A 26616-nucleotide genomic window follows, 5' to 3' on the forward strand; every position below is an offset into this window, starting at 1 on the left:
TAGGTGTGTATATTAATTTGCTTATTTTTTAATTTATATTCAGGAAGAAAAAAAGATTTTGAAATGTGAGATTGTGTTAGTTCCCCTGAATAACATGTCACAATGTAGAACATTCTTGCTCATAGTAGAAGCTCAGTAAAGACTTGTTATACAAGTGAAGAAATAAAACACTGGCACAAGGCCTTTCTTCAGATGTTTTTATTGACAACAGACTTTCCTTAGTTTTAATGGCATTCATGATTATTATGGTGCTACTCCTTTGCACAGCTTTGGCATCAGTTCCTTCCACTTTTGGCATTCTGCTAAATGTTGATCTTGGTTATGTTTGATCCAGGTTACTACACTTAAAAAAGAAAATGTGAGATCCTATATATAACCTTCTACATGTTTATAAAATGTCAGGCTCTTAGATTAAAGCTTAAACAAGGATATTCATTAAAACATTTATATTCCCCGAAATCTTAACCAGAAAATTTATTTTCTTAAATGTCCCCCTCTGTTCTTCCAATAAAATGGTTCTCTGGCAATTTTGGCATTTTCATGATGGCTCAAGAATCTAACAGAATGCCTGCACATGAGGTTGAGTTTAATTAAAGGGTAAAGCTCCTGGTTGAGTGTTTCTTATACACTATTGAACGATTGCATTTTGGGTGTGTAATTAATGTGAAAATTTCTCATTGATATTTTTGATCACCTTGGGAAAATTTCAGACTTGCTAAAGATATTAGTATGTGCATTCTATTCATGGCATTGTTGCTCTTGTTTTTGAAATGATTACATCCCAATGACTTTTTTTTTACTTGCTTTAAACTTAATTTTAAAGGTTCAAAATCTTTCTTAAACTTTAACAGAATAATTGTTTTGAGAATGGGTTATATGCTTGGCTTGTATAGTATTGCAATATTTATATATCTATGTGGCAATTTGACAAATCAATCATCACCCCAATATACAAGTGGTTTTCATTTACAGAACCATGCCCAGCTTAAAAAGAAGAAGCAGTGCATATAAGCAAAACATTTCAATTTCAATAAGTAAATCTTGACTGTGTTGTTTCATCATAAAGTACCCATGCTAATTTGGGTTAATATTCGTCCATCTCTTGTTAATTTTTAGCATAAATATTGTGAAGAAAGTGACTAATACAGTGACACTCCCAACTTATTGATAAAAATTTACCTTTAATTTCCCTTTCATCGGTGAACTAAATTATTGCCGAAATTTGAATCAAATCTGACCTTTCTTTCCCAATTGGTAGCACAGTGATTAATATGTGTAATACACACACACACACAGACACACGCACATACACTTAGGACATATCTATTTTGATAGTGATGATGAAAGACAGCATATAATATTTGGTGCTTTGCATTTTGCCTTTCTTCTCCCTACCTTTCTTCCTCATCTCCACAACCTGAATTGTTACTGTGTTCAACTCTAAACTAAAGAAATAAGAAACAGCGTGAATATAAAGTGATATAGCAATTATTTTACTTGCTTTCTTCATGGTAAATAGTTTACAGCATTGTTGATTAATTTCCTGTAGCTGAATTTGCAAACTATTGACAACCTTCTCTAAATGCTACCCACAAAATTATGTTTAAAATAGTATTTCCACTAAAAAAAGATAGTAACTTTTATTTTGTGCATTTATATATAGTCTCTTCTTTCTCCTTCCATCCTTCAAACTGTAACAGTTGAAATTTGGCCAGAATATTCATTAACCAAATGTTGAAGAAAAGATATTTGTTGAAAATAGTTTGGGTTATTTACAAAAATGAAAGAAATTGAAACAGATCAAGATGAAATGGCAGTGGAAGAGTCCGGTTAGTCTGGTGAGCAGAAAGCTGAAGTAGGGTTGATTTTCTGGCACTGCTTTCTCAGCAAAGAGAACAATTTTAATCAGTTACAAAAATATTTGTGATCCATATGTTCCTCTCTGCTCATTCCCATATGCCCATTTTCTCTTTTATCTTGGTAGATGATGACTTTATGATTCAGGCATGCAAGAATAATACCTCGCTGACTTTAGAGCTCGGTGCTATTTCAAAACGTGTCCTGGTAATTACGCATACACATATATCCAGGCTGTCCCCGCTTTGAGTTAGTTATGTGAATATCAGTTTGTTCTTTCTCTCTTCCTGGAAAGAATTATATCTTGCATCCTCCTACTGAGGCTGGAATAATGCATCTAAGACTTAGTTTTGGAAATTACATTGCTGCTCACCTGCTGAGTGAACTGTACAAATATGAGGGTCTTAAAGAGAAATCAAAAGAGTTGCTGTGATCCTTGAGAACTTCATTCAACTTGGAAAAAGTACAACAGAATCCAGAATGCTTTTCATAACCATCACTGACATTTATGCTAAGACATATTAGATAACGGGCTTCTTAGTTAAATAGATTCTAATTTTTAAGACACGATGATTTCTATTTAATATTGAGTATTATAGTAGCTATGGTGAAACTGATCAAAATTGAAAAACTAAAATTACTATTGATTAGCAATCCAGTTTTTTCCTAAATGCATGTCTAGCTCTCAAAAGCCATATAATTTCCAAAAACGGAAGAAACATAGTTTAAAGTCTAATCATCCATCTTCATAAAACATGAATAAATCCAGAAACTATTGACTGTACTACTGATTGCATTTTCAACAGTTGCTTTCCCCTTGCACAACAAATGGCTTTGTAACCCAATATGTTATTAATATAGCCACAGTAAAATCCTGTAAGGAACCAGCTGTGCTCATTTAAACTTGGGAGAAGAGGGTAGCAAGGAGGAGGGAGAGAGGGTTTCTAACTTTCAAACTACGTAACTGGGATGCATTTAGTGTTTTCATAGGCAGGTATGTGTTGGAAGAGGTGTGCATGCTGTTGGATTTAGCCGTTGTGCACCAGAATAGCGTTATAGGGAAAAGGAAGAGATGCAGCCTGATTTGGGCAAATATTATTAGGAGCCCGTCTCTGTGTTTGCATTCAAGCTGTCTTTGCCGCTGCTCCTGTAGGAGTTGTGAGAAAGAGAAAGTGCACATTATAGCGTGGATTGTTTTCAACAGGCTTGAAGTTTGCAAATCTGTTGAATCCCTCTGTCAGTGTTTCTTTGCTGTCAAACAGAATGCCCAGCTGGCAGTGGCAATCCCGATGGGGAGGGAGGGCTATGGATAGATTGTGTTCACCCTGCAACAAGAATATTAGGAATTCTTCTTCCCAAACTATAAGTAGAGAGAAAAGAGCTTTCTCAGCCATGCCATTATAAAAGTTTTCTTCTTCTTTTTTTTAACTTTTATAGAGAATGTTTCATTAAATCAAAACCTTTCTGTACACTTTATTCAGGTAGCTTTCATAAAGAGAGAAACCACATAAACAGCATTAAAATGTATAATGTAATCTATAATTAAGACAAAGGCTTTGGTTAGAAAAAGAGGCAAGACTTTTGCTCATAGGTGATCCTGATTCTCATTGAGGCAAACACACAAGCTTGTTTTTTTTTTTTTTTAATACAAAGTGCGAGATTTCACTAAAAAAGGTTAAAATTGAAGTGAGTAATCTTCGGTGCATAATGCAATTGTTAATTTTAGCTCCTTGCGTGGGTGCCGTTCTGACTTGAACAGCCGGCTGTAGCCTTCATTAGAGAAGAAGCAGGCAGCTTGAGACAGGTGGAGCTGGATCAAGCTGTGAACGTGATTTGCTGGAAGCTGGTCATTAGTGTTAGAAACCCCGTCTTATTTATTTCATCCTTCACCCTACCATGATTATTGCAATTATTATTATTTATTTTTCATCTTTTTTCAGGTTGACGATGTGTCACACTGTGTAAGGGAATCGCATGGAGATGGGCATTCCGAACTGTTAATGGGGACATGGGACTCCAGTTGTCTCTGATCACTTGTGTGGATTTTCCTGGCGTAGAACGACAGAAGCCGCTAGTAAGTCGCCAAGACCTACAGCAGGAATTCTGCACCAAAGGTAAAGGTCTTGTTGTCTGGCTGTCATCTCATCTGCATTTTAGATTTATTATTATATAAATGTGCCTGCTTGCATCCAGCAGTTCACTGAATGTAACCATGACAGGATCTGTATCAGAGACTCATTTGGCTTGTAGTTTGGAGAATTAGAGCTCAATTTGTTCACTCCATTTTAAATCTGGTCACGTTCTGTTTTTTACTTAAATACCCTAAAAAACAAGTTAGGGCAACAGAAGTCCCCTATCCAATGCACTGAGAAACAAGCTGTTTGCCAGTGGAAAATGGAACCTTTTATTTTGTTAACCACGCATACTGAGTGCCACTGAAATATAAGAAATCCGTCAGAATGCACTGGATGAAATATCCTAATACCTCCCAAAACCTGAATGCATCGCTTACTAGTCACTTTACAGACTCAAACTACCATCCTGTTGGAAAACCTCCTTTTACATTCCCACAATCCTTTGCTGAATAAGCCTGTGTATTTTAAAGATATCATTAGATACCATCTGTTTTGTCATGGTAGATTTTAGCAAAATTTCTGTGGTTTAGATTTTTCTCATGCTTCCTATTTTCAGTTGGAAATAAAGTTACTGAATTAGTAAATGGTAATGGAATACTCTCAAAGAAACATATTAAAACTCTTATTTGTCTAGTAATAATTACCATTGTAATGACTGGGAATGGGACAGTCATTGCTTGGGATTTTTTTTGAAAAGAACTAACTTTCTAAGCTACAGCGCCTCTCTCTGCTTCTCCTTCTCCTTCTTCTTTCTTTTTACTTTCTTCTTCTCTCTCTCCTCCTCTTCCTTCCTCCTCCTCCTCCCTCCTTCTCTTTCTTCTTTTTTTTCTTTCTATTTTTCTCACAGCTTAAAAAAGTGAGGAGGAAGTAAATGCTAAATTATTCATGAGCCTCATTTGACAGCACATCAGAAGGGGAAGTGTCAGGGGTTTTATAAAGGTAGGGAGAAAAAAATAATAACAGATTTTAACTCTGAAAAGCCGTTTCCAGTGTCTGTAGACTATTGTGAGCCTGGAGAAGTAGAATTTAGTTGGGATAGCTTCACTAGAGCTGCCTGCCAAAGACTTCCTTCCACAGGATCTTGTCGCACCAGCAACTGACAGGAGCTTGGGAGCTCGGGAGCTTGGGAGAGGGCTTATGTTTTTAATAATGTAGCAGTCAGTTCGAAGCCTGGAAATGTTGACCCTCAAAGGTTTATTGCCAAAATTAGATACCATATTTATGCTGAATTATTACCTTTTCTATAGTTTTTTTTGACCTTGCAGACTACTGTATTCTTTATACCTAGGGAAGCATGTCTATGTTTGGAACCTGCAAATAATTTTTCAGTCATCTTAGAGATGCTGCAGAACATCAATGCCACATCTTGAGTCAGAAGTCGAGGGTCATTTGTTCAAAAGTTGGAGAAATATCCTCTTTTGTTGCTTCTTCTACTCTGTAGTGGAGAATGGGGAACTGGTAGTTGTGTGGGAGTTATGTGTCTCTAAGATTTGTTGACCCATTTTGATGGCAAGGTGTATTCACAAGTGTGTGTAAAGGCGGTGTGGATGGGACAACTGCATCTGCCTCTTGTGCATGCCTTGGGTTCTTGATTTCATCTTGTTTTTTCCCCCTTTTGTATAAAATTCTCAAAATTGCTCTTTTGGATTTGAATATGAAAGGAGAAATGTAATCTCTAAAGAATGATAGTAAATACCTTGCACTGACTTTATTTTCTGATATCTTAACCTTCTAGGGCATAAAATCTTGTTATTTTAATTTGCATCTGGGAGAATGTCTGAGCAAGGAGACCTGAATCAGGCAATAGCAGAGGAAGGAGGGACTGAGCAGGAGACAGCCACTCCAGAGAACGGCATTGTTAAATCAGAAAGTCTGGATGAAGAGGAGAAACTGGAACTGCAGGTGAGTGAGCATGAAGAGACCCTGACTCTCATACAACTGTGTGCAGCTCCCTTCTTTTATTTTCAGAATACTTTAGAGATTTATTTTTTAAAGAGTTTCACTAGTTATATCATTAGGAAATGCTAGTCTCCTACTTTTTCAATTTTTGTCACTTTTTGTCCTAACCCAACCATGCTCTAAAATGTGTTTTGTGGGGAAAAAAGTCATAGGAAAGTATTTATTTCCTGAATTTGCACACAGCATCCCCTTACCAACTTCCAGAACACCTCAAGATGTACATAGAGGGCTTCTCCCAAGGCAGCTTTAGACTAGCTGAGTTTTAAAAATGAATTTGCTATTCTGTGGAAAGATGAAGACTCAATTCATGGTAAACTAAGAAAAATCAAAGGCAGGTGTTCCTTTGACTTTCATGGGCATGCTAAGGCTCAAATCTTAGTAGCAAACAAGCTAAACCCTAGATTTCCCAGCCAAAGAGAGAGTACTTGAAGGAGGAAAAAAGACTGGGAGTGATTAAAGGAAATGAAAAAGTGCTGTGAAACATATCATGATTTACAAGGGAAAGAGATTTGGTAGAAGGAAAGCAAACTGCACTTACAAATAGCTTGTAAGTATTGATTTTCTTTTAACTGAACTACAGAAGTGTTAACTCTTTATATACCAACAGTTAACAAAGGCAGATAACTGCATGATGGCCAAAAAACTTCAAAGCTGGCTTTTCCTTGTCCCCTTTCCAATGGTTGTTATAAACAGAAAAGAGCTAAAAGTTAGTCAAAAGCTTTTTAAAGCTAGGGAAGGAGGAGTCCTCCCTAATGGTTGTGATGTTCTGTTGCTATTATTATTGACTTCTCTACTGTAGCCGGTAGTGACATTTTTCTCTCTTTCTTTCTCTCGGTTGTTGATTTACTGTTTGTTTTTGTTTATTTTATTTTATTTTGTTTTATTTTCTTTCCAACATACAGAGGCGGCTGGAGGCTCAGAATCAAGAAAGAAGAAAATCCAAGGTAGGGTTCTTAACATTCTAGGTAGACCTGATATCATGGGTATAAATTACATATTTTACATCAGAGTTAAAGGATTTGCCAACATTTCAGATGATTGTGTCCAGATATTGTGGGGGATCTCGGTTGTACTGGTGCTGGCTGTTTTTGATGGGGTTGTGTTTATGCATGTCTTACTTTAGGGCACTGCATATTTTTTAGTTAGAGGATTTAGTGTTCAAATAGCTGCAAATGTATGTATTTCATCCTGTGTTCACACTTAAGAGATTTGACAGTACTTTACAAAACAAATGACCGCTTGTTTTGTGTTCACACTTAGAGATTTGACAGTATTTTACAAAACAAATGACCATTTGTTTGGTTTTTATTTTAAATAAAATTTAGAGTAGATATTTTATTCTCACTACTTGATTTCTGCCTTGAAGTAAACAGATACTACTGTTTAGTACACACTCTTCATCCTTTTAACCATCTTCTCAGTCAAATCTCCTGCAAACTTAGTTTTAGTAAAAATTTTTATCACTTTTTCCTGCTGATATTTTCATGAAATGACAGCAGTTCATTCTTCCTATGTTCCCAATGTGATGCACACAATTTACTAAAAGTATTTTTTTAAATGTATCTATTCACATTCTTCTTTACTTCCATCCCCATCAATACAGAGGTATGATGCTTTGAGCCAATGTAGACAGTACTGATTGGCAGACTTGAAGTTTGGTTTTAAAAATCTCATTTGGGGAAGTTATGTAAATGTGGAGATGATTTGGCAGTCTGAGAATGCTTCCTGTTTGTTTTCTTTATTTTCCTTTCCTTCCCTTTTCTTTCCCCCCTCCTAGTCAGGAGCAGGAAAAGGTAAACTGACTCGCAGTCTTGCTGTCTGTGAGGAATCTTCTGCCAGACCAGGAGGTGAAAGTCTTCAGGATCAGGTATATCCCCTTGCCATTATCATTAATTGCATGAATGGGATCCACCTTTGTGTGCATGACTCTTAATTTGGTGTTAAACAGTGTTTTGGGGGAGAAAAATATAATTGAAGAAAGTAATTCATTTTTTGGCTTTCATCCCCTGCTTATGCAACATTCTAAAATAGTTTAATGGTTTGTCACAGAGTATTACATTTGTTTTTTTCCAGACTCTCTGAAAACTGCAAATGGAAAGGAATTCAAAAGAATTTAGATTAAAAGTTAAATAAAAAGTAGGCACAGTAGTGCTGAATTTTCCTCAAAGGCTCTCTTTTGATAAGGCTGAACCAAATATAATCCCAAGTATCCTCTCTCCTTCCTTGTTGGAGATGTCTTACCTCTCAGCTCCCCAAAATGCACTTGCCTATAAGAAACACAATTGCTGGTTCATATGAAACTTAGGAAATAGTGAATAAGGTGCATTTAACTTTGGAGAAATACTTTTATGGCTTTGGTGGAGACTTCTCAATACTGCAAAAGTTGTCCAGAAATGAATCTGAGCTGATGGTGACTTTAAGTTAATATTATTAATATATCACTGCATATTTTTACCCTTATTTTTGCTCCTTACAGCAAGATTAGTAGGTTATAAAAATTTAAATTTAAACAAAATTATTTCATGACAAAATGGGAAACTTCACATCATACTTATTTTTGTTTGCCTTTTAGGCATCATATTATCTTTTATAAAAAATGGTCTTGCTGCTGAAATTGTACTTATTTTATCAGAGGCTGGGTGCAGTCAAGACAAAAGTAAAATGGTTTACCTGAGCCCAGGGGAGGGAAAATTGATTAAGATACCATTATTTTTGTTTGGTTTGGTTTTGCTTTTTTCTTCTTACTTTAATTGAAATACTCTGAATTCCCCTCATGGAAACAGAGAGCATTGAGAGCACTTTCTTTAAAAGGACCAAAAATAAATTGCTAATAGATTTTGTCCTAAGAGAGTGTTTTTTTTTTCTAGCATCACTTTCTTTACATGCCACTCATGTCATAAGGCATGGACAGGCTATCTTTCAGTGGCCATTACTATGTTTCGTACACATGCTTTATTTTACTTGGGCTCTGAGAAATGTGTGGCTTTCCTTCAGCATTTTATTTGTGCTTCTATTTTTAATGGAGATTGAAAAGGGAGAATAATGTGAATATCACGGCTTATATTATTAAATGTTGATTGATGGCTTGTAATGTACTGCACACAATATATGTTAACTCTGCAGAATGACAGACCCTGGGAGAAGTAATGCCCCAGTTGTCCCCCACTCCTAATGCCAGGCAGAGAAGGACAGCCTTTATAGACTTAATCTGCTTTTTGTCCCATTTGACAAGGTACCAGGAGGAAATTTTTTAAGGGATCAACTGTATCATAGTGCCCACTCTGGACCTAAGTCTAGTGTCTCCATACAATTGGTGCAGAGAAATAAGGGGTAAATGGTGCTTTGTTCCTGCTGGTTCCAAGCTCAGAAACCAAGACTAGCTTTGTAGGAGAGAATGAGAGCCTGCAAGCCTCTCTTTGGATTGGCTGAGGAGTGGTGGGAGCAGGGGGCTGATAGAAAACATCCAGACACACATATAAGCAAGTGGCCGTGCTACCTTTTTAGAGAATAAAGAAACAGACTTTTGAGTTTATATGCAATGCCTTCATTAGGTACCACCGGCACTTACAAAATGTGCGGACTGAATCCCAGAGAACACTGGCAGATGTATACAGTATATGGATTGTATCGCTTCCCCAATGTTTGTAAATTCACAGTATTTGGAAAACTGCCTTCATTTTCCAGTGTGGGAAAAACTCTTGCTACCTGTATTACTTGATCTCAGACCCATACCTGATGGTTCAGTCTGTCCTTAAGTTAAAAGAATTTTGCTTTTCTAATGTTATACTATTTACCTGTCAGTGTATTACTGCAACTTGAATCACTCTTTTACTGTTGTTGGATATAAACTTATCCTGTACCAATGTATTTATTAACACTTGTATTTTATTATTGAGCATATCAATAAAAATATTAAAAAATAACAGATTGTTTTTTACCAACTCTATAGCACTTTTGTGTGTTCTTTCAACACCGTAATATATATGCATAGAAAAGATATTTTTTTTCCTGAGTATAGTATTTGTCAACACATGGCATCAGTTTGTACATTTTTTTATAGTGGATATTCTTTAGCCTCTGCTCATGCATTTATATGTCCAAGCCTCTATGATTTTAGATTCATACATACAGAGGCTGGTTGTTTCAGTCAGTTTTGAAGAAGCAATGAGATGACCTTCGTGGCCTGGGAGCCCTCAGTTTCCCTTGATGATTAACTGTCAAACTGAATCTTCCCCACCTCAGCCACGTCTTCTGGACCAGAAATGTCCCAGTGATTTCTTTAGCAAGTAGAAGCAAATCCTATCCCTAGAACCTGCCTGAACCTTTGCATATTAAGACATTTCTGTCCCAAACTGCAATAAATGACTCTATAATCAAATTACACTCAGGTTTTACAAAGTTTATATATGTACATCCCCAGGAAAAACGTGTTGAAGTTGGAAAACTCAGCTAAGATATTTATGATGAAAGTATGTTTTATTTCATCATTTATATTGCGTGACATTATAAGCATAGTGAAACAGGGAGTTCACAGTGGAGCCCCTTCCAAAAAAGAAACTTAGCTTCAGAGAACTTTTCTTTATGCTTGTTAGATTAGCCAGGTTTACTGAGAACCATTAAGAATCCCAAATTTGAGAGGGTACAAGCATCAATTTAGTCACACGTAGTGTGAGCATTAGTTTAATTTTCAGTGAGAGACATTATTAGTCATTGGGATTATTTTTTCCTACATCATAAATTTTAATGTCACTAGTGGAAGAAAGCTTTGCCATCAAATGATCTCTTACATAAGAATAAGTGGGCTTAACGTTGGTTAATTTGTCATAGTTTTAATCATAGCATAGGTTTTACATAAAACTGAAAAACATGATTTGGCTCATTCTTCTTCACAACAGTGAACATACTATCAATCAAATTGCTGATATATGTGAGTTAATACAAAATAATCTATTTTCAGTGCAAAATAAATAAAGATAAAAGTGGATCCAGTCCCAATGCTGTAAATGGCCAATCTTAAATCAAACATCATTTCAAGACAATATTATATTTTGGAAAGGACTAACTGATGCTAAAATAAAATAATATTAAATTTTATATATTATTTATGAAAAATATAATTCTACTTCCTACCTTTTCTAAAAGGCAATGCTTATTGTAACTATACATTATAATGATTTATTAGTGGTATTTATAAACAATTATAATAAGTTTATACCTAGAATTCCTGCAATTATATAGTCTGCTTTTTCATAGTAGTAGAAATCATTGTTGACCTGGGTCTAAAATTGAGTTTTTAATTGTAAATTCAGTAATAGGGGCTTTCTTTATGTCTGTTCTATTTGTAATTATGATTCCTAGTATATGTCTGTCTTTGTGCCAATTTCCCCTTATAAGGAATTATAGAATAGAACTACGGAGGCCTTTTTTTTTTTTAATACGATGGCTGTGATGAGAGCTTACTGATAAAGAAATTTTTCCTAGGTGTTTAAAAATAAACCTGTAGAAAAAAAATAAGTATTGTGATCTACAGGAATTCAACTTGGTTAAGGTTAATATTCATAAGGCAAAGTTTTAGTACTAGATGTTCCTTATGACCTCCCATTGACTCCTGAAGATTAAGTCATTTTAAAGGGCAATTAATTTCCTGACAGGTTTAATTTTTACCATTTAGAAAAAAAAAATCTGCACCTGGTTTTCATTTTTCTATACTTTATAACCTCTATGCAAAATGGGAGCCAGACAGAGATGATTAAACCTGGCCCTAAATTATTATATTTTTTCCCCAACAGGAATCAATTCATTTACAGCTTTCCAGTTTTTCCAGCCTGCAAGAGGAGGATAAATCTAGGAAAGATGACTCTGAAAGAGAAAAAGAAAAGGATAAAAACAAAGATAAAACCTCTGAAAAACCCAAGATCAGAATGTTATCAAAAGGTGAATGTGAAAATATTTCCTTAACTTACTCAATTTGGGCACACACATAGTCACAGAACACATTCTAGATTTCACATGCATATTCACCTCCCACCAAACCCTGCATATGATTCTATACGTGTACGTATCTGTGTGTGTGTAAAAATGTGAACTTGATTTTCTTTCTGTTTATAGTGTCATTACTTGTGTTGCTAGACAGGTTATTTTTAGGATCACATATTTCTTTGGATTCACATTTTAATCTTCTGTTTTCAGTGACAAGCTTGTACAAGGAATAAATATAAATCTGCCCTAAATTTAGGTTTCTTGGACCGATTAACTTGGATTGGTGAACAGTAATGATACCAAGTTTGATATCTTAACTCTCATGTTTATCTTAAAAGACAGAGAGTGGATTAGCAATTCTCAGTTCATAAGTGATATGGTCCCCAAAGTACAGATGTATATGTCAACGGAATACATGATTCACATTTTATCTGGCTCAGAATTTAGTCTCTGAACCCATCTACTATCAAGTAATGTTTATTTAAGAAATACCCACTTCTACTTCAATAAATCACTGTGCAAAAAGTCATACATTTACAAACTCAAAACCTACAGTCCAAACTGTCCAAATTTTTGCCATACCTATCATGGTACAAAACAAAACTAAGTTGAAATGAAGAGTACCATGAGTAAACAGGCTTGCAGTAGACTTAAACAAACAAACAAACAAACTGGACAACTGGGAAAGAATAGAGCATCTGGTCAACTGAGAAATGACAACCGCCTCTAACAGTTATGTGTTCTATAACCATACATCTGCTTATAATTGTTGTTTCTGCTGAGGAATATCTAAAATCCAAGGTGTATATGACAGTAAAGAAGTTCAGGTTTCTAAAACAGTTTTAGAAATTAAGCTTTGGGCAGCATTAGGATATTTAAAAGTCTCGGGAATATTTAGTGTCCTCCTGTATTTTGTACTGATTAATAGATAGTCTCATAACAGAACATTCTTTTTTTTTTTTTTTGCCTTCTTTGTTTTAAGAGAAAAAGGGTTCCATGGCATCTCAAACTCTTGAGAGCTCTCTCTGTAGGTGGGAGTTCTGTCATGTGGGGTTTGTGCCCTTGTTATTTACAATGCAGAATGAACACGTGATATTTGACTCCACCTCTCCCCCACACCCAGACTGTGCCCACTTCCCCTCCTATGACATTTGGATCTTTCCATATTCAGGATTTATTGGGTGTTTTCAATCCCGGAATCTAATTTTCATTCTGATGTTATATTGCCAGATTGCTAGTTTTGAAACATGTATTTTTATACCAACAGCTTCACCTAAAATTTATCTGAGCAGGGGGAAACAGGATAGGTTGGGGAAACCTTTTCCACCCCACCTTTCCACCATCATTCCTGACAGCTCCGTCCTGCTATTTGTTTCAGATTGCAGCCAAGAATACACGGATTCTACAGGCATAGACTTACACGAGTTTCTGATTAACACATTAAAGAATAATTCCAGGTAAATTATTGAATGAGCCTCTTATTTTTAGAAGGATCAAATAGAATATTACAATCAAAGTTATTAATCCAACACTTCTAAGAAAGCCATTGTAAAATGCAGATACCTTCCCTGACGTCTTAAACTGTCTCCTGTATTTTTTTTCTACCAATCGTTTGCATGTTTACTTTTTATAGAGAGTCTTAGTAACTGGGTAGTTACCCAATTAATAAATTATACTTTAACAGTTCTGCTTTTCAGATCACAAAGAGATACTGCCTAAGGGGGAAAAATAGCAAATAAAAATTATTGTTGTCAAATAAGCCAATTATGTTTTAATGCAGCTATGTATTCATTTACAGTCAATACTTGGCCTTCGTTTTGTTCCAGTTTCCTATTTATTTGAAATATACTATTTATTTGATGGGTTTTTTGATCCTAGTACTTTGCATGCCATAATTAACATTAAGACTACAAAATTTAGATATTTCAATATACTTAACAAATAAGATAAGGAATACTCTTAAACAATGAAATAATTTGTAATGAATGAAATGAAATAATATGTAAATGGTCAGCATTTTCCAAAGAATTAAATAATATGTAAATGGTCAGCATATTCCAAAGAAGAGTTAGGTATAAGTTTGTAGCAGCATACATTTAAGTAATATTTTCCATATGTTTAATTAATTCTTTAGGTTTTTGGAAGTGGAACGCACATAAAACCTTTTAAATTTAACATTTATTTTGCAGGGACAGGATGATACTTTTGAAAATGGAGCAGGAAATTATTGATTTCATTGCTGACAACAAGTATGTTAAACTTCAATGCTGGTTAATTTGATCATGTATCCTAGTTTGGTATTGGAGTTAAATTGTCCATTCTGGAAAGACTTAGGGATAGATAAAACATTGTTTAATATGTTCCTTGATTTGTTAAATGGAGACATTATTGGAGTTAGGAACTATACGCTGATGAGAATTGTTGCTTGGACCATGTGTGCTTCTGCTTGTTAAATTCCTGACAAAATGGCTATAAACAGTGGGCCACTGATTAGCATAGAGTAGCTGTAACAAGAAGAGACCCTTTTCATTTTTATTTATTATAGTTTTTTAATGGGCTCCAGCTGGCTGCAGTCAGTTATGCCTGGAAATAATTGTGCTGCTTCAGTGTAAACCGTGTAATGACACATCTCCATATAGACATCTGCAATCACGTATTATGTCACATCATTTGTCCTGTGCCTGGCCCCGTTGATAAGGTATCATGGACTAAAATACAATACTGTCCAACAGACATTACATTCTCTTTGGCAAGAGAAATGTGCAACTATGAAACAAAGATGTTTATTGTAGCTTAATCAATAAATCTATAATAAGTAGAAAATTTTTCTAGAAATTAGGACATTAAGTGATGCCAGAAATGCAATAGGCTTAGTGGTTTAGATGAAGAAGAAATAGTTTTGTGTGTATACTTGTAAAAAGGTATTATGGGCAAAAAATGAAAATGCTGATTCCACTTTTTCTTGAATTATGTTCTAGTAATCATTATAAAAAGTTCCCTCAGATGTCATCATATCAGAGGATGCTTGTCCATCGAGTGGCAGCTTATTTTGGATTGGATCACAATGTGGATCAAACAGGAAAATCTGTTATCATCAACAAGACCAGCAGCACCAGAATGTAAGCCCCATCACTGTACTTATTTAGCATTTTCTTTTTCTCCTATGGATTCATTTATAAGATCACAGTATAAAATTCACAGTACATGACATTTAAAATGTGCAGTGTTATTTATCTCTTGCTCTTATCAGAAGTAGTGTGGCATTTATCTGTAGAAGATTATCTGAGAACCAAGAAAGTTTATAAAATTCAGACAATAAAGTGGATTTATTTCCTGCTCTTTTACATAGCTCCTGAAACATAATTTTCTTTCTTCCATCAGTACTCTATGAAATTACATACAAAGCTGTGAAAAATTTTGTCAAAATATAACTTAAATTAAAAACAATAGATATTTTTAAATGACCACGACATACACAGAATAATTGTTATTTTCTTTCTTCTTTCTTCTGCTTTTTTAGACATCTATCTTATTGTAGTTTCTGGAGTAATAAAAAGCTCCAAACCTAGAGGCAGAAATCCTGCCTCTAAAACCCAATTCTACTTACTAGTTGTGTGACTTGGAGCAAGTCATTTAAAATCTGCCATCTCAGTTTTTTCACCTGTAAAATGAGAGTTTTAAGCTAGATGAAACATCTAAGACTTAGCTCTAAAAAGAGGATGACAAGTTTTTTCCCCCTAAAATAATTGTTTGTTTTTCTCTTAATACCGGTTCATTGTTTCACTGAGTCACCAAAAGCATAATAACATGAGTAGTCATTTGCTTTGAAGCTTGGAGCTGTTTTTCTTGAACCTATATATCTTTGGAGTACCATACAAGCCAATTCTATAACAAAAGGCATGTTAAACTAAAAAAACTGCCCACATAAAGCATCCATTTTTATAATTTTCTTTTTTCACAATGTGCTTGGTAAACCGTAAATTGCATGCTCTTTAGAAATGTTACTGAAGGGAGCTTTTGTGTCAAGCAGAGTATCATGGTTAAAATACTCTATATTTTCTGCTCACCAGAGGTTGGGACAAGTGGGGATGGAGATGAGGCGCTTTCTCAACTCAAGCATCAGTCTGTGCTCAGCAGAGGTCGGGGGAAAGTCATAGTGAAGAGAGCACAAACTGAGAGATCTGGGACCAAGCATGGCTATTATTAATATCTCAGGGACAATGAGCACTCCACTTCTGTGGGCTTCAAATTACTTATATATCTGCAGGATAGTTTGAACTGAATCGTGTTTAAGGGCCCTTGAAGTTTCAGAATCATTCAGTCCTGTAGTTGCATTCTACTGTGTTAGCAAAACACATTTTAAAAATTTATCAGGTTCCTATTTTATCTGGTTGTTTACACATGTGCCTCATATTTGAATAGTAGTAAAAATTAAAGGTAACTTTTAGAAGCCTTTATATCTTCCCTCTCCATGCAATACTCTTTGTTGTTGTTATAGTTGTGTTGTTGTTTCTTATTCTTCATTTTTTAATGGCTTTTAGATATCATCATGCAGGGACATGCTGATTGCAAAATAGAAAAGCAGTTGACTACTTCCTTTTAATTTTTTTCTTCTTCTTTGTCTATAAGGTCATAGCAAACATGGAAAACTCCCATAGTTCAAGTATATTAAATGTGATACAGTTTCAACTGGTGGACAGTAGATTTATTTTTAACTTACACCAATTTTGCAATCACATAGTCATAATACTGGTACATATGTTTTAGACATGTTTCCTCGGAGAATGGCTTTGAGAAAATTAAGCATTATATCAAGACTCCTGGTCAACTTTGAGTGCTGGCTCTAAACCTGATCTGCCCGGTATGGTAGCCAAATATGGCTATTTACATTTCAATTCACGTTTATTAAATTTATATAAAATTTAAACTTTAAAATTCAGTTCCTCTATCAGGTGAGCCACATTTCAAGCAGCTATTGGATAGAGCAGATATGGAACACTGATATGATTTTAGAACTTTCTATTGATCAGCTCTTTTTAAATCCTTGTGTTTCCTGCAAGTTCCCAAATACCACTGGAGAACATAATTTGTCCTTTAAAACTTTTATTTTCTGGCTAGTAGGTATCATATTACTAGAATTTTTCACTTCTAGAAGAGTGCCAGCTTTTTTTTTTTATTAATGGCCATTTAAAAATAGATGCCACATGTTTATACCTTTAGGAAGAGTTGAAAGTAAGTGTGTGCAGAGAACACCCTCTCGAAGGTACAACTGCTACAACAGGAAGGCCAGGGCTCAGTCTCTGGCTAACTCCTTACTCTTACACACCACCATTTAGACACCCTTTCGTGAGTCAAAGCAAATCATGCCTAAATAAAAAAGGCAAATGACTGTATGTCATGGACTTTCAAGGTATTTACTGAAGTGTTGAGCTCAATAATGTTCAATTCATAGCTGTCATGTTCTACTGTTCTATTCTAACTACACTTCTGACCATCCTCTATTTGAGTGGCTGTTGAGGTATGGTGGTGGTTCATCCTCTATTTGAGTAGTTCTTGAGGTGGGGGTGGATAACTGATGTATTTTAGCACACGAAAAAAGAGGATGAATTAAATCTCTGTATCCAAATAGGAACAAATCACAGTTTTCAGAACCTGAATCATTGTCAGCAATTTTAGTGAAAAGAAGTGTTGTTTTGTGGAAAATTATGTTTGATTTTAAAAGTCTGTTGCCATGCTCTTTGGGGTTGAAGTTCAAAATGGGGCATTATATTCAAAACATTCTATTTAAGTTCTAAGTGTCTTGGTTTTTTTGGTTTTGTGAAAAACTTCAGAGTTGTCTTATCAGGGCAATCAACATGTGTTGGTCATGGGAACCATATTAACTTCAAAATATTTCTGGATTGAAATGTCTTCATTTATTTAAAGGAGGGAATACTGAGATGAGAGTCCCATGTGAGTTTTGTGTTTGGGGAATACCTTTTCAATATCTAGAGTTTTAATGCTACTCCAGTGCAAACACATGAAATGCATATTTTAATGGCACTATAGTCTGAGAGAAATGCAGAAAAATGTGGATTGAGGGTATTTTTGTTTACTAAGAGGTAGAGGAAAAAAAACTTCCTTTTATATTGTTCTTCTTCAGTGACACTTCAATACTACTCTGACATCATTGTTTAAATAATTGTAACTATTTCAGCTCCTTATTGGCTAGAATTTATTTCCCAGAATCCTGATTTTCTAGATGATAGGCAGGTTAAGTAACTATAGAATGTGACTTGAGAAGGTTGGGTTTTTTATGGAGAAGAAAGAATTTCACATAAAGTTCAAAATATTCAGATCATAACAATACATTCTGTGAGGATTACATATGTGTGTGTACTGCACTGACCTCTGGTATTTTTAATAATATACCCAGATATAATCTATCTGCTCTTTTATGATGAAAACAACTTGTCTCAGGATATACTTCTGTTTGTTAGATATCATCCCTTACTTATAATAACATTGCCTACAGCTAATTCATTTCGCCAAGCACTTTACATCTTGTAATAATATACATTTTCATGAGGTAAATGTATATTATTACATTTAATACAAAAAAAACCTTACCATATAAATAATTAAAGCTTCATTTTGCAGAAGAAGAAAATTAGGCACAAACTGAGTTTTGGTTTGGGGCTTACAGGGAAGCAATGGTTAGCATGACTGGGACCTAAACCAATGTGTCTAATATCAAAAAGATTTTTAAAAATAATCTTATTCTCTTAAAGCAAAAATACCCAGAAATTATTGAGCAGAGCCTTCAAGAAGAGTCCCTGGATTGGCTAAAAATTAAGTAACAGAGCCTCCCTACAACTTGATAGGTCTTGCTAGATTTGCTGTGCTTATTACTGCCACAAGATGTGATTTTTTGAAGGAAAGCATATATATATGCATTATATATAAATATATATTTAGATATTATACATAATATATATATTTATATAAATGTATATTATATATAAAGTTTAAATAAATATGAAGTTTAAATAAATATAAAAATGTAAGCTTTACTCCATTTCACTCTTTTTTTCTAAGAATGAAAAAGCCATATTTATTAATTATGTTCGTAAGAGGGGGTGAACCTCTTCATTTTGTTATTACAAAACTACTGCCACAGCAATCTGATTGTTCAACTCCATAGACTTATGCCACATCTACAAGAGCATCAAGTGCGGTGAGAAGCAATGAGACAAGATGGAAAGATAGTTGAAGTAAAGTCAACTGTCTAGAGATTTTACATTAATACATTCCAGGTTTCTGTAACTTACCTGATAAGAGCAGAGATGTTAAGTTTTTGCAGTCATATAATATACACAGACAAAACTTTCCAGATACTGAAAACATATTTCCAGCAACTACATCTCACCAACAACAGACTTTAGTGGCGGTGGTCACACAAAAAATTACAAGATGGGATTCATGTCCTCAAACGTTTTACACTATAGTTATAGTGGGGGGAATAACTTCAGAATCTCAGTCCTCTTAAAACTTGAAAAATGTAGTGCAACTCTTTGTAGATCCAAAGTAGACACATAACAAATATCTAGACAATAGCTCCATAACTGAAGGAACAGTATACCAAACATCCAGCAGAATGTATGTAACAGATTCATTGGGGACTACCTGCCCATCCATTTCATGGTTCAAATAGGCATTTAGGAAGACTTTGAGAAAGGGTAAGACTTAAACAAATGTAGTAAGGAGGGGGATACATGGCAAGCTGGAGTATGGGCTATAAACGAACATTAGATAAAAATCTCTACATTTTTTTAACATTTACTAAGAGCTGGGCATTTTGTTGAGATGGTTGTGTTAGGTTTTCACAGCCACCTAATGAAAAGGATTTTTTAAAATTATTTTTCTAACTTTACTGAAGAGAATATGTACCAAAGGGAAATTAGTGAATTGTCTAAAGTCATACTGCTGCACAGTGGCAGCAGGATGCTAATTCAGGATATTTGACCTCAAATCCAGGGGACTTTAAAATAATGCTCTACTGGCTGGAGGCAAATATGGAGAGAATGATATTGTCAATGACAGTAGGAGGCTACATAAGATTGAATAGAATCTTGAAGGCGGGCAGCTCTTAGAGCTTTAGAACATGAGGCTTGATGTGTATAACCTGATACTTTAGAAAGGTTAGTCTGGTATTGACTAATGGGATGTATTCAAAAGGAAATGACCAAGAGTAGAAAGACTTAGGTGAGTGCTGCTGTCACCAAGGCATGGGGCTGGAACATTTATGAAAAGTAGGAAATAATAGTTTTGTTCATTTGGGAAACAGTTCAAGGTGGTACTGTCACCTGAGCAAACTGATGCACTTTAGAAAATTAGTAAAGGAAGTCATCTTTCCTCCGCAGCACTGCATTTTTGTTGGTGCTCAGAGCCAACCAGAGTAAGAACAGATTTGTGTATGTGACCAGTAGCCTCCAACCACACTTTTTGGTCTACAAATTGGGTCTTAATAGCTGGGACTCCTGTAACAAATGGAGTCACTGAGCTGAGAAGCCCTCCACGTTGTGTTCCTTCATCTTTAGTTAGTTCCTGTCTTCTATCCCATTGTAGGTTGCCAGAAATATGTTTTGCTCTGACACTTTTTTATTTTTTTATGGAATTTTTTGTCAGCTGTCAGATTAGGTGATGCTGCTGAATGAGACCCTTGCAAGGGTGAAGGTATTAGGGTCCATGTTATTTTGATATTATAAATGATATTTATAATAGATTTACTCTACATAATGTTACATTTTTGATATTTAGGATTTAGGTTAAAAATATGAATAGTGATCTTATCAAAATATTTTAAATGCCACAAATATGTGTGTCTTTCTATATAAGAAATTTTGCCCTTCTCTTTCTCTCACTTTCTGATCTTCAGTTTCTCTCTCTTTTACTCATTTTCTGTGTTTGACACAAAGCAGTTTATTGTTGTCCTGTTAGATATATTTTTAACCTTCCTCTTCTTCATCCCAGAGAAAGGAAGCACACTTAGAGTGTACCATTGGAGACTAGAAACCATCCTCTTGCACAAGTGTTTTCCAAAAAGCCAAGATCAGCCACAGGCAATGAGAATCCCATGTATTATCTGAATGTTTTTGCATATGTCAGAGCAACTGTTTAACTCATCCCAGATAATTTTCATGTTAAAAGATTGTCATCTTTTGAACATTTTTTGTCTTGTCTTTTACATCCACCCACTCTCATTGCCTCAAATCCCCTGCGCTGACAGTGCAGAGCAAATAAAGGAAATAGCAAATCCACTGAAAGAGAGTGGATACAGGCCCTAGAAACTGTGAAACAAAAATAGTGGCCCACAGGCATTGGTTTGAGGCTATACCTTAAGTGCCCAAGGACATATCCAGTGATCCTGAGAAGTGTGAGCCTGGGTATTTTGCCTGGAGTGATGAATGGTGTGTAGTGACTATGGCAGTTTGTTTGTTGTATGTTCCAGAAAGGATGACTAACTGAGTTGGCTGTTTGGTAAATCATAAAAGCCATGAAACTCATTCTAGAACTAAACAAAGCTTCCCTATAGATAGAGCAATGGAAACCAATTGATTTTATTAAGAACCCCTGAAGTGATGGATAGTTATTACTACATCAGAAAGGAGGATCATGGGACTTTCCACTTTCTCAGTGGGTAGACCCAGACAACAGTGTACAGCAGTATGCCAAGGTCACAGAACATCTACTGTGCTTAGTTTTCTGAAGAGGCTAAAGCTGAAAATGGGAATCCTCGGTGTTTGGCCCTTAAGCATTTCACTCCCTGCAGGTGATTAAGTATATTTATAACAAAACAAAATAAAGCAAAATATGCTTTTCCTTCCGTGTTTATTATATTTATCTTCCTTTGGCTAGGAATGTGCGTGGCTCTGTGAATAAACTGAGCATCATCCTGATGTGGATGCTTCCTTAATCATCCTCTGAAGAAGACCAAGCATCAATTTATTTAAGTGCCTCTTAAAAATCTATGAGTGGTTGGTTGGCATCCTGTCATTTCTAAACATGGTAAATTTACTCTGCACTTTTTACAGGAATGGCAGTGAAAATCATCTGACTAGTTGCCAAAGATCAGAAACCTAAGAATCACATTGTTCTCAGGAAAACTATGAAACTTTATTTACTGAGCAAGACACTTCATTTTTTAATCTATACTCAGGCTCAAAATGAGACGTATTTGTTCACATTGGTCAAACTCCATGTCATTTTCTTCAAATATTATATTTTCTCCATATTATTATTCTCAAATACCTTAGAGAATATAAGATTCTGTAGATGAGATAGGTAAATACTAGAAATATACCGTAAGAAGGAACATAAGTTTGTCGTATTCCTTTCCCTACTCGAAATTATTTATGAGCCTTTGAGTGTGAATGTATAATCAACTATTTTGAAAATGAAACATGCGTATATGTTCTATAACATAGTATCCCTAATATTTTATAGAGATTTTCTGTGGAGTCATGATATGTTTAATAATTTTATTTATTTATTTATCTATTTTGCTCATGACATCCTACGTAGATAAAGCTAAGCCATTTTAAAGGAGAGAAAACTGAGATCCATCTCTTGTTCTTATCTAGTCAATTCACAGAAGACCAAGATCAAAATTCAGTACTACTGTCACTCAGCCATGACTCTTCTCCTAAAGTTAGAGAAAGAGGAATTAACATTAACAGGCTTAATACTCTTAAATAATGATGAAAGAGAAACAGAAGTAAACCAAGCACTGTTCTTTAACTCGTACCTATTGATTCACTTATACAAATTGTAATTTGCATTTTATTGCTTTTAAAATTCAGCAGAGAACCAAATTAAACAACATCGGTACTAAGTTAGATGGTAAAAATATGATGCCAAAAAAAAGTCTCCAGAATCACCAGACACACTGGATTCACAATTGCCTTGGCATACTTAGAAGTGACACAAAACTCTGTTTCATGTTCTTAAATTATGTCAGATGAAAATCATTTCTCAAGTGTTTGGTACTGCGCTTTGAACAAAAGAAGTATAGCCTATAGCACATGTTAATTCTTTTCACAGTTTATTTGAGGAGCCATGACAATTTTGATCAAGACTGTGTGTGTGTATGTGTGTGAATACATAGTATGTAACTACAGGAGTGTCTGTGTGTGTAAATACATACTACGTATCATACAGTTTAGAAGTTAAAAGTTCATCATACATATACCTACTAGAGATAGTATTGTCCTAAATGTATAATAGTTTTGGAAGAAGCAAGATTATTGTGGCTTGATTTCCTCAATCTGCATCTTTGCTTGCTATAGGCAGCAGAATTATGCCCAGTACCTGAGGGTTTCCCTTGTTTCTTCTAAATTCTCCTGTAGGGCTGACAGTGATTTTAGCACTTGTACTTTGGGAAGTTTTAGAGAATACTTGAAGGTGAGATTCTGGTTGTGTATAATGAATATGATAATAATAATAACATGTTTTAATGTTCAGTACAACTCTTCAAACAATACATTGGAATCTATCAAGAGCAGTGCACATTTATGTAACACATTTTATCCCACAACCTGACTTCTTCCAATGTACAGCCCTTCAGGTACCACAGTGTTCTCAGAGGAGCATAGCCTTTAACTTCCCAATCTTCACTTCCCACCTTCTGGGCTTCAAGCCAGCAAAATGAAAAATATATATATAGCTTTTATTTACATGTACCAAAAATATTTGGCAATTCCCTGTCAAGTAAACTACACTAGTAAGTCTGTACCTTCACTGGGATTGAAATACTGTATTTGCATATGGGCTTCAATGGAATGCTTTTTTATACAATATTACAATATATAAGCAGAAAGCCTTTTGTCTCAAAAAAACACAACAATTATATTCAACAGTTTCCAAAGAAAACATCACTTTCAGAAAAATATGACTGCCATATTTGGAAATACACAGATCAATCCATTATTTTAGTATTACAATACAGATTATATCTATCCTACTTAAGGTTAACTCTAAAGAAAATTTTGGATCAATAATTAATGTTGTGCCTTTAGATTTTTTCTACTCAAAAAATATGAACTGTATAACCATAGTTTCTAAAATTTGTTAAGTGCTTTACTAGTGCCCAGCACTGGGCTTAGTGGCTTACTCACATGATTGTGCATCTATGTAATCCTCCCAAGCAAGTTAAGATAAGTATTTCATTTTCTATTTTTTTACAAGAAACCAAACAAACAACAGCCCTCTCCCCCAGAGAGGTTAAATATATTGCAGAAAGTCACACAGTAAGATGCAGAGCTGAAAAGACATAATTGTTTTTAGGCTTGCTTCTCAGTGTTATGTCTGTATGCTTTAAACTATTTTAGCTATTGAAACTATTGCTATTTCAAATATAGTATGCTAGTTTATGTCCATTTTATATAAAGAAATTAGGTTATGTATTAAAATGCAATGGTTGTTTTAAGGGAGTGGAGCTTTGAGTCATTGTATATATTAATGCTACTATCATTTAATGTTCTTATAGCACTGAAATGGAAGGATGGAGAATTTAAAGAAAAAAAAAAGTACACCAATACTTTATCCCTGATTTTAGTCAGTTTATTACCACTGATAAGAAAAGCCTGAGATTAGAAAACTTGCAAGAAATTAGTACCCTGGAGCTGAAGAAGAAATCACTCATCATCAGTTCAGTGTTGGAAGTGAAAAGAAGTGAATTCAACACGCAAAGTATTGTGCCTTTCTGTCAAAGTAGCACCAGAGAGAAGTAAATGATCAAATATATTGAACCAAATATCACATTTGTAGATTAACACTAGATTATTTGTTTATAGGTTTACTTAGAAAATACCACTGGAGCTTTTGAAAATTTTATTTTACTTTTTTTATTATACTTTAAGTTCTAGGGTACATGTCGGGCGGTGGGGGGCTTGGGGAGGAATAGCATTAGGAGAAATACCTAATATAAATGATGAGTTGACGGGTGCAGCAAGCCAACATGGCACATGTATACCTATGTAACAAGCCTGCACGTTGTGCACATGTACCCTAGAGTTTTTGAAAATTCAAGGAGCCTAAAATTGTCCTAGGCTAATCCTAAATCTTAATCATGATTGAGATTGGTGATAAATCGATCAATGGAATCAATTTGGTGGAATCCTCAATTTTAGGCTAATCCAAAACATTTCAAGTTTTACATAGGGGCCAAACAATCTGTAAAATGATCCCCATGTAAAACTTGAAATGTTTTGATAATCTCAAGAACCTAGGCATATATTTGATGTTATCCTCATATTTTAGAATATATGTGTGCAGTATTTCCTAGATAATTCATATAAGATCATCCTCATATCATTTAGAAGAATTGCTGTTCTATAAATTAATTTTTCTACTGTAGACATTATTTTCATTTGTGGAAATTCTAAGTATATAGGTAAACTTGAAGAAATAAGTCTGTTTTGTTAAGCTAAGTATATCTATCTGACATGTGTGACTGTTAGGTGCTGTCGCCAACACCATGCTCAATATAGATAATCAAGCTCATGCACCTGGTATATATTATACCAGGTCTGAATTGCGTGTGATTACTTTCCCTTTTTAAAACTTCATATTTTCCCCTTTTTTCTTATCCTTGCAATCTTTCTCTATAACATCATTATTTAGTCTTCTCCTATAGATAAAAGAGATCTTCAGAGTGGACAGTATTATTTAGTTATTCTCATTATATTATCATTAGTAAATGGATGTTTATATAGATAGATAAATCAAAAAGGACACAGCAATAAAGGGAGTGATTGACAGGGTAGGAGTGGTTGACATATACTAGAGGGCCTTAGAAGCAGGGATCATAATTAAATCTGATATTTTTAAAAGTAGCAGCGCAGTAGAACAATTAAGAATTGGTTTGACAAAACAAAATATCTAAATACCTATTTTAGGTGATTGTAATAATACATGCTATGAAAGAGTATGTTCTAAATATTCAAAATATGTGAATATGTTAAATATCTATTATCCAGTAATTGGATACAAACCACTACTAAGTTGTTGAATTGGTTTTCTATCTTTTTAAGCTAATAATTTTCATTATTTTGTTGTTATACAATAATAATTATTTTCATAATCACAAATATATAAAAGGTTAAAATAAAATTGTCTGTTATCCCACCATCAGACATACTTACTCCTAACATTATTATTCTTACATATTATAGTTTCAACATAAATATGATCAAAGCATATTTATGTTTTTATTAATTGCTTTTCTATGTTACTCAATATTATTGGATATAATTTTATAGAGCCACATATCCTACATTACATACCTTAAATTACTTACCTAATCTACTATAGATTTTTCACTATTTTGCTGTTGTGAATGATGGAACTCTGCATTCATTTATTATTTTCTTTGGATTCATTATTAGAAATCGAACTACTTTGTCAGGACAAAATGATATTTAAAAATTTTTAAGTCTCCAAATCCACGTAGCCAAATTGTTTGCTACAGCAGAGGTACCAGTGTAAGAGATATCTTACAAATGCATGTTGTTTTTAAATGTTGTGCTTAATGTTGTTCATGAAAAGTCTTATGTTAAAGGAGAGTCAAAGAGTTGGTTTGCATTCCTCTGCTTATATATACAGTACACTATAGAAAAAGAGAAGAATAAAATGAATTTTGCAAGGG

At 34.5% G+C, this 26616-nt stretch overlaps 1 protein-coding gene across 48 annotated transcripts in view; it reads left to right on the forward strand.

Annotated features, from left to right (window-relative positions):
* The window catches only part of ARPP21 (cAMP regulated phosphoprotein 21), a 157197-nt gene that overhangs the window by 37514 nt on the left and 93067 nt on the right, over positions 1-26616 (forward strand). For 18 of the 48 annotated variants that reach the window (XM_008951585.5, XM_057301661.2, XM_057301677.2 and 15 more), the window contains exons 2-9: positions 3798-3971; positions 5728-5894; positions 6854-6895; positions 7729-7818; positions 11741-11885; positions 13309-13387; positions 14120-14179; positions 14909-15049. In XM_008951585.5, coding sequence (XP_008949833.1) covers positions 5766-5894; positions 6854-6895; positions 7729-7818; positions 11741-11885; positions 13309-13387; positions 14120-14179; positions 14909-15049 — 686 coding nt within the window. In that variant the 5' untranslated portion in view covers positions 3798-3971; positions 5728-5765. The other 30 variants (XM_008951588.4, XM_008951591.4, XM_008951592.4 and 27 more) reach the window with 20 other exon arrangements.

Source organism: Pan paniscus, chromosome 2 (genome assembly GCF_029289425.2).
Source record: "Pan paniscus chromosome 2, NHGRI_mPanPan1-v2.0_pri, whole genome shotgun sequence".
Classification (NCBI taxonomy): Eukaryota; Metazoa; Chordata; class Mammalia; order Primates; family Hominidae; genus Pan; species Pan paniscus.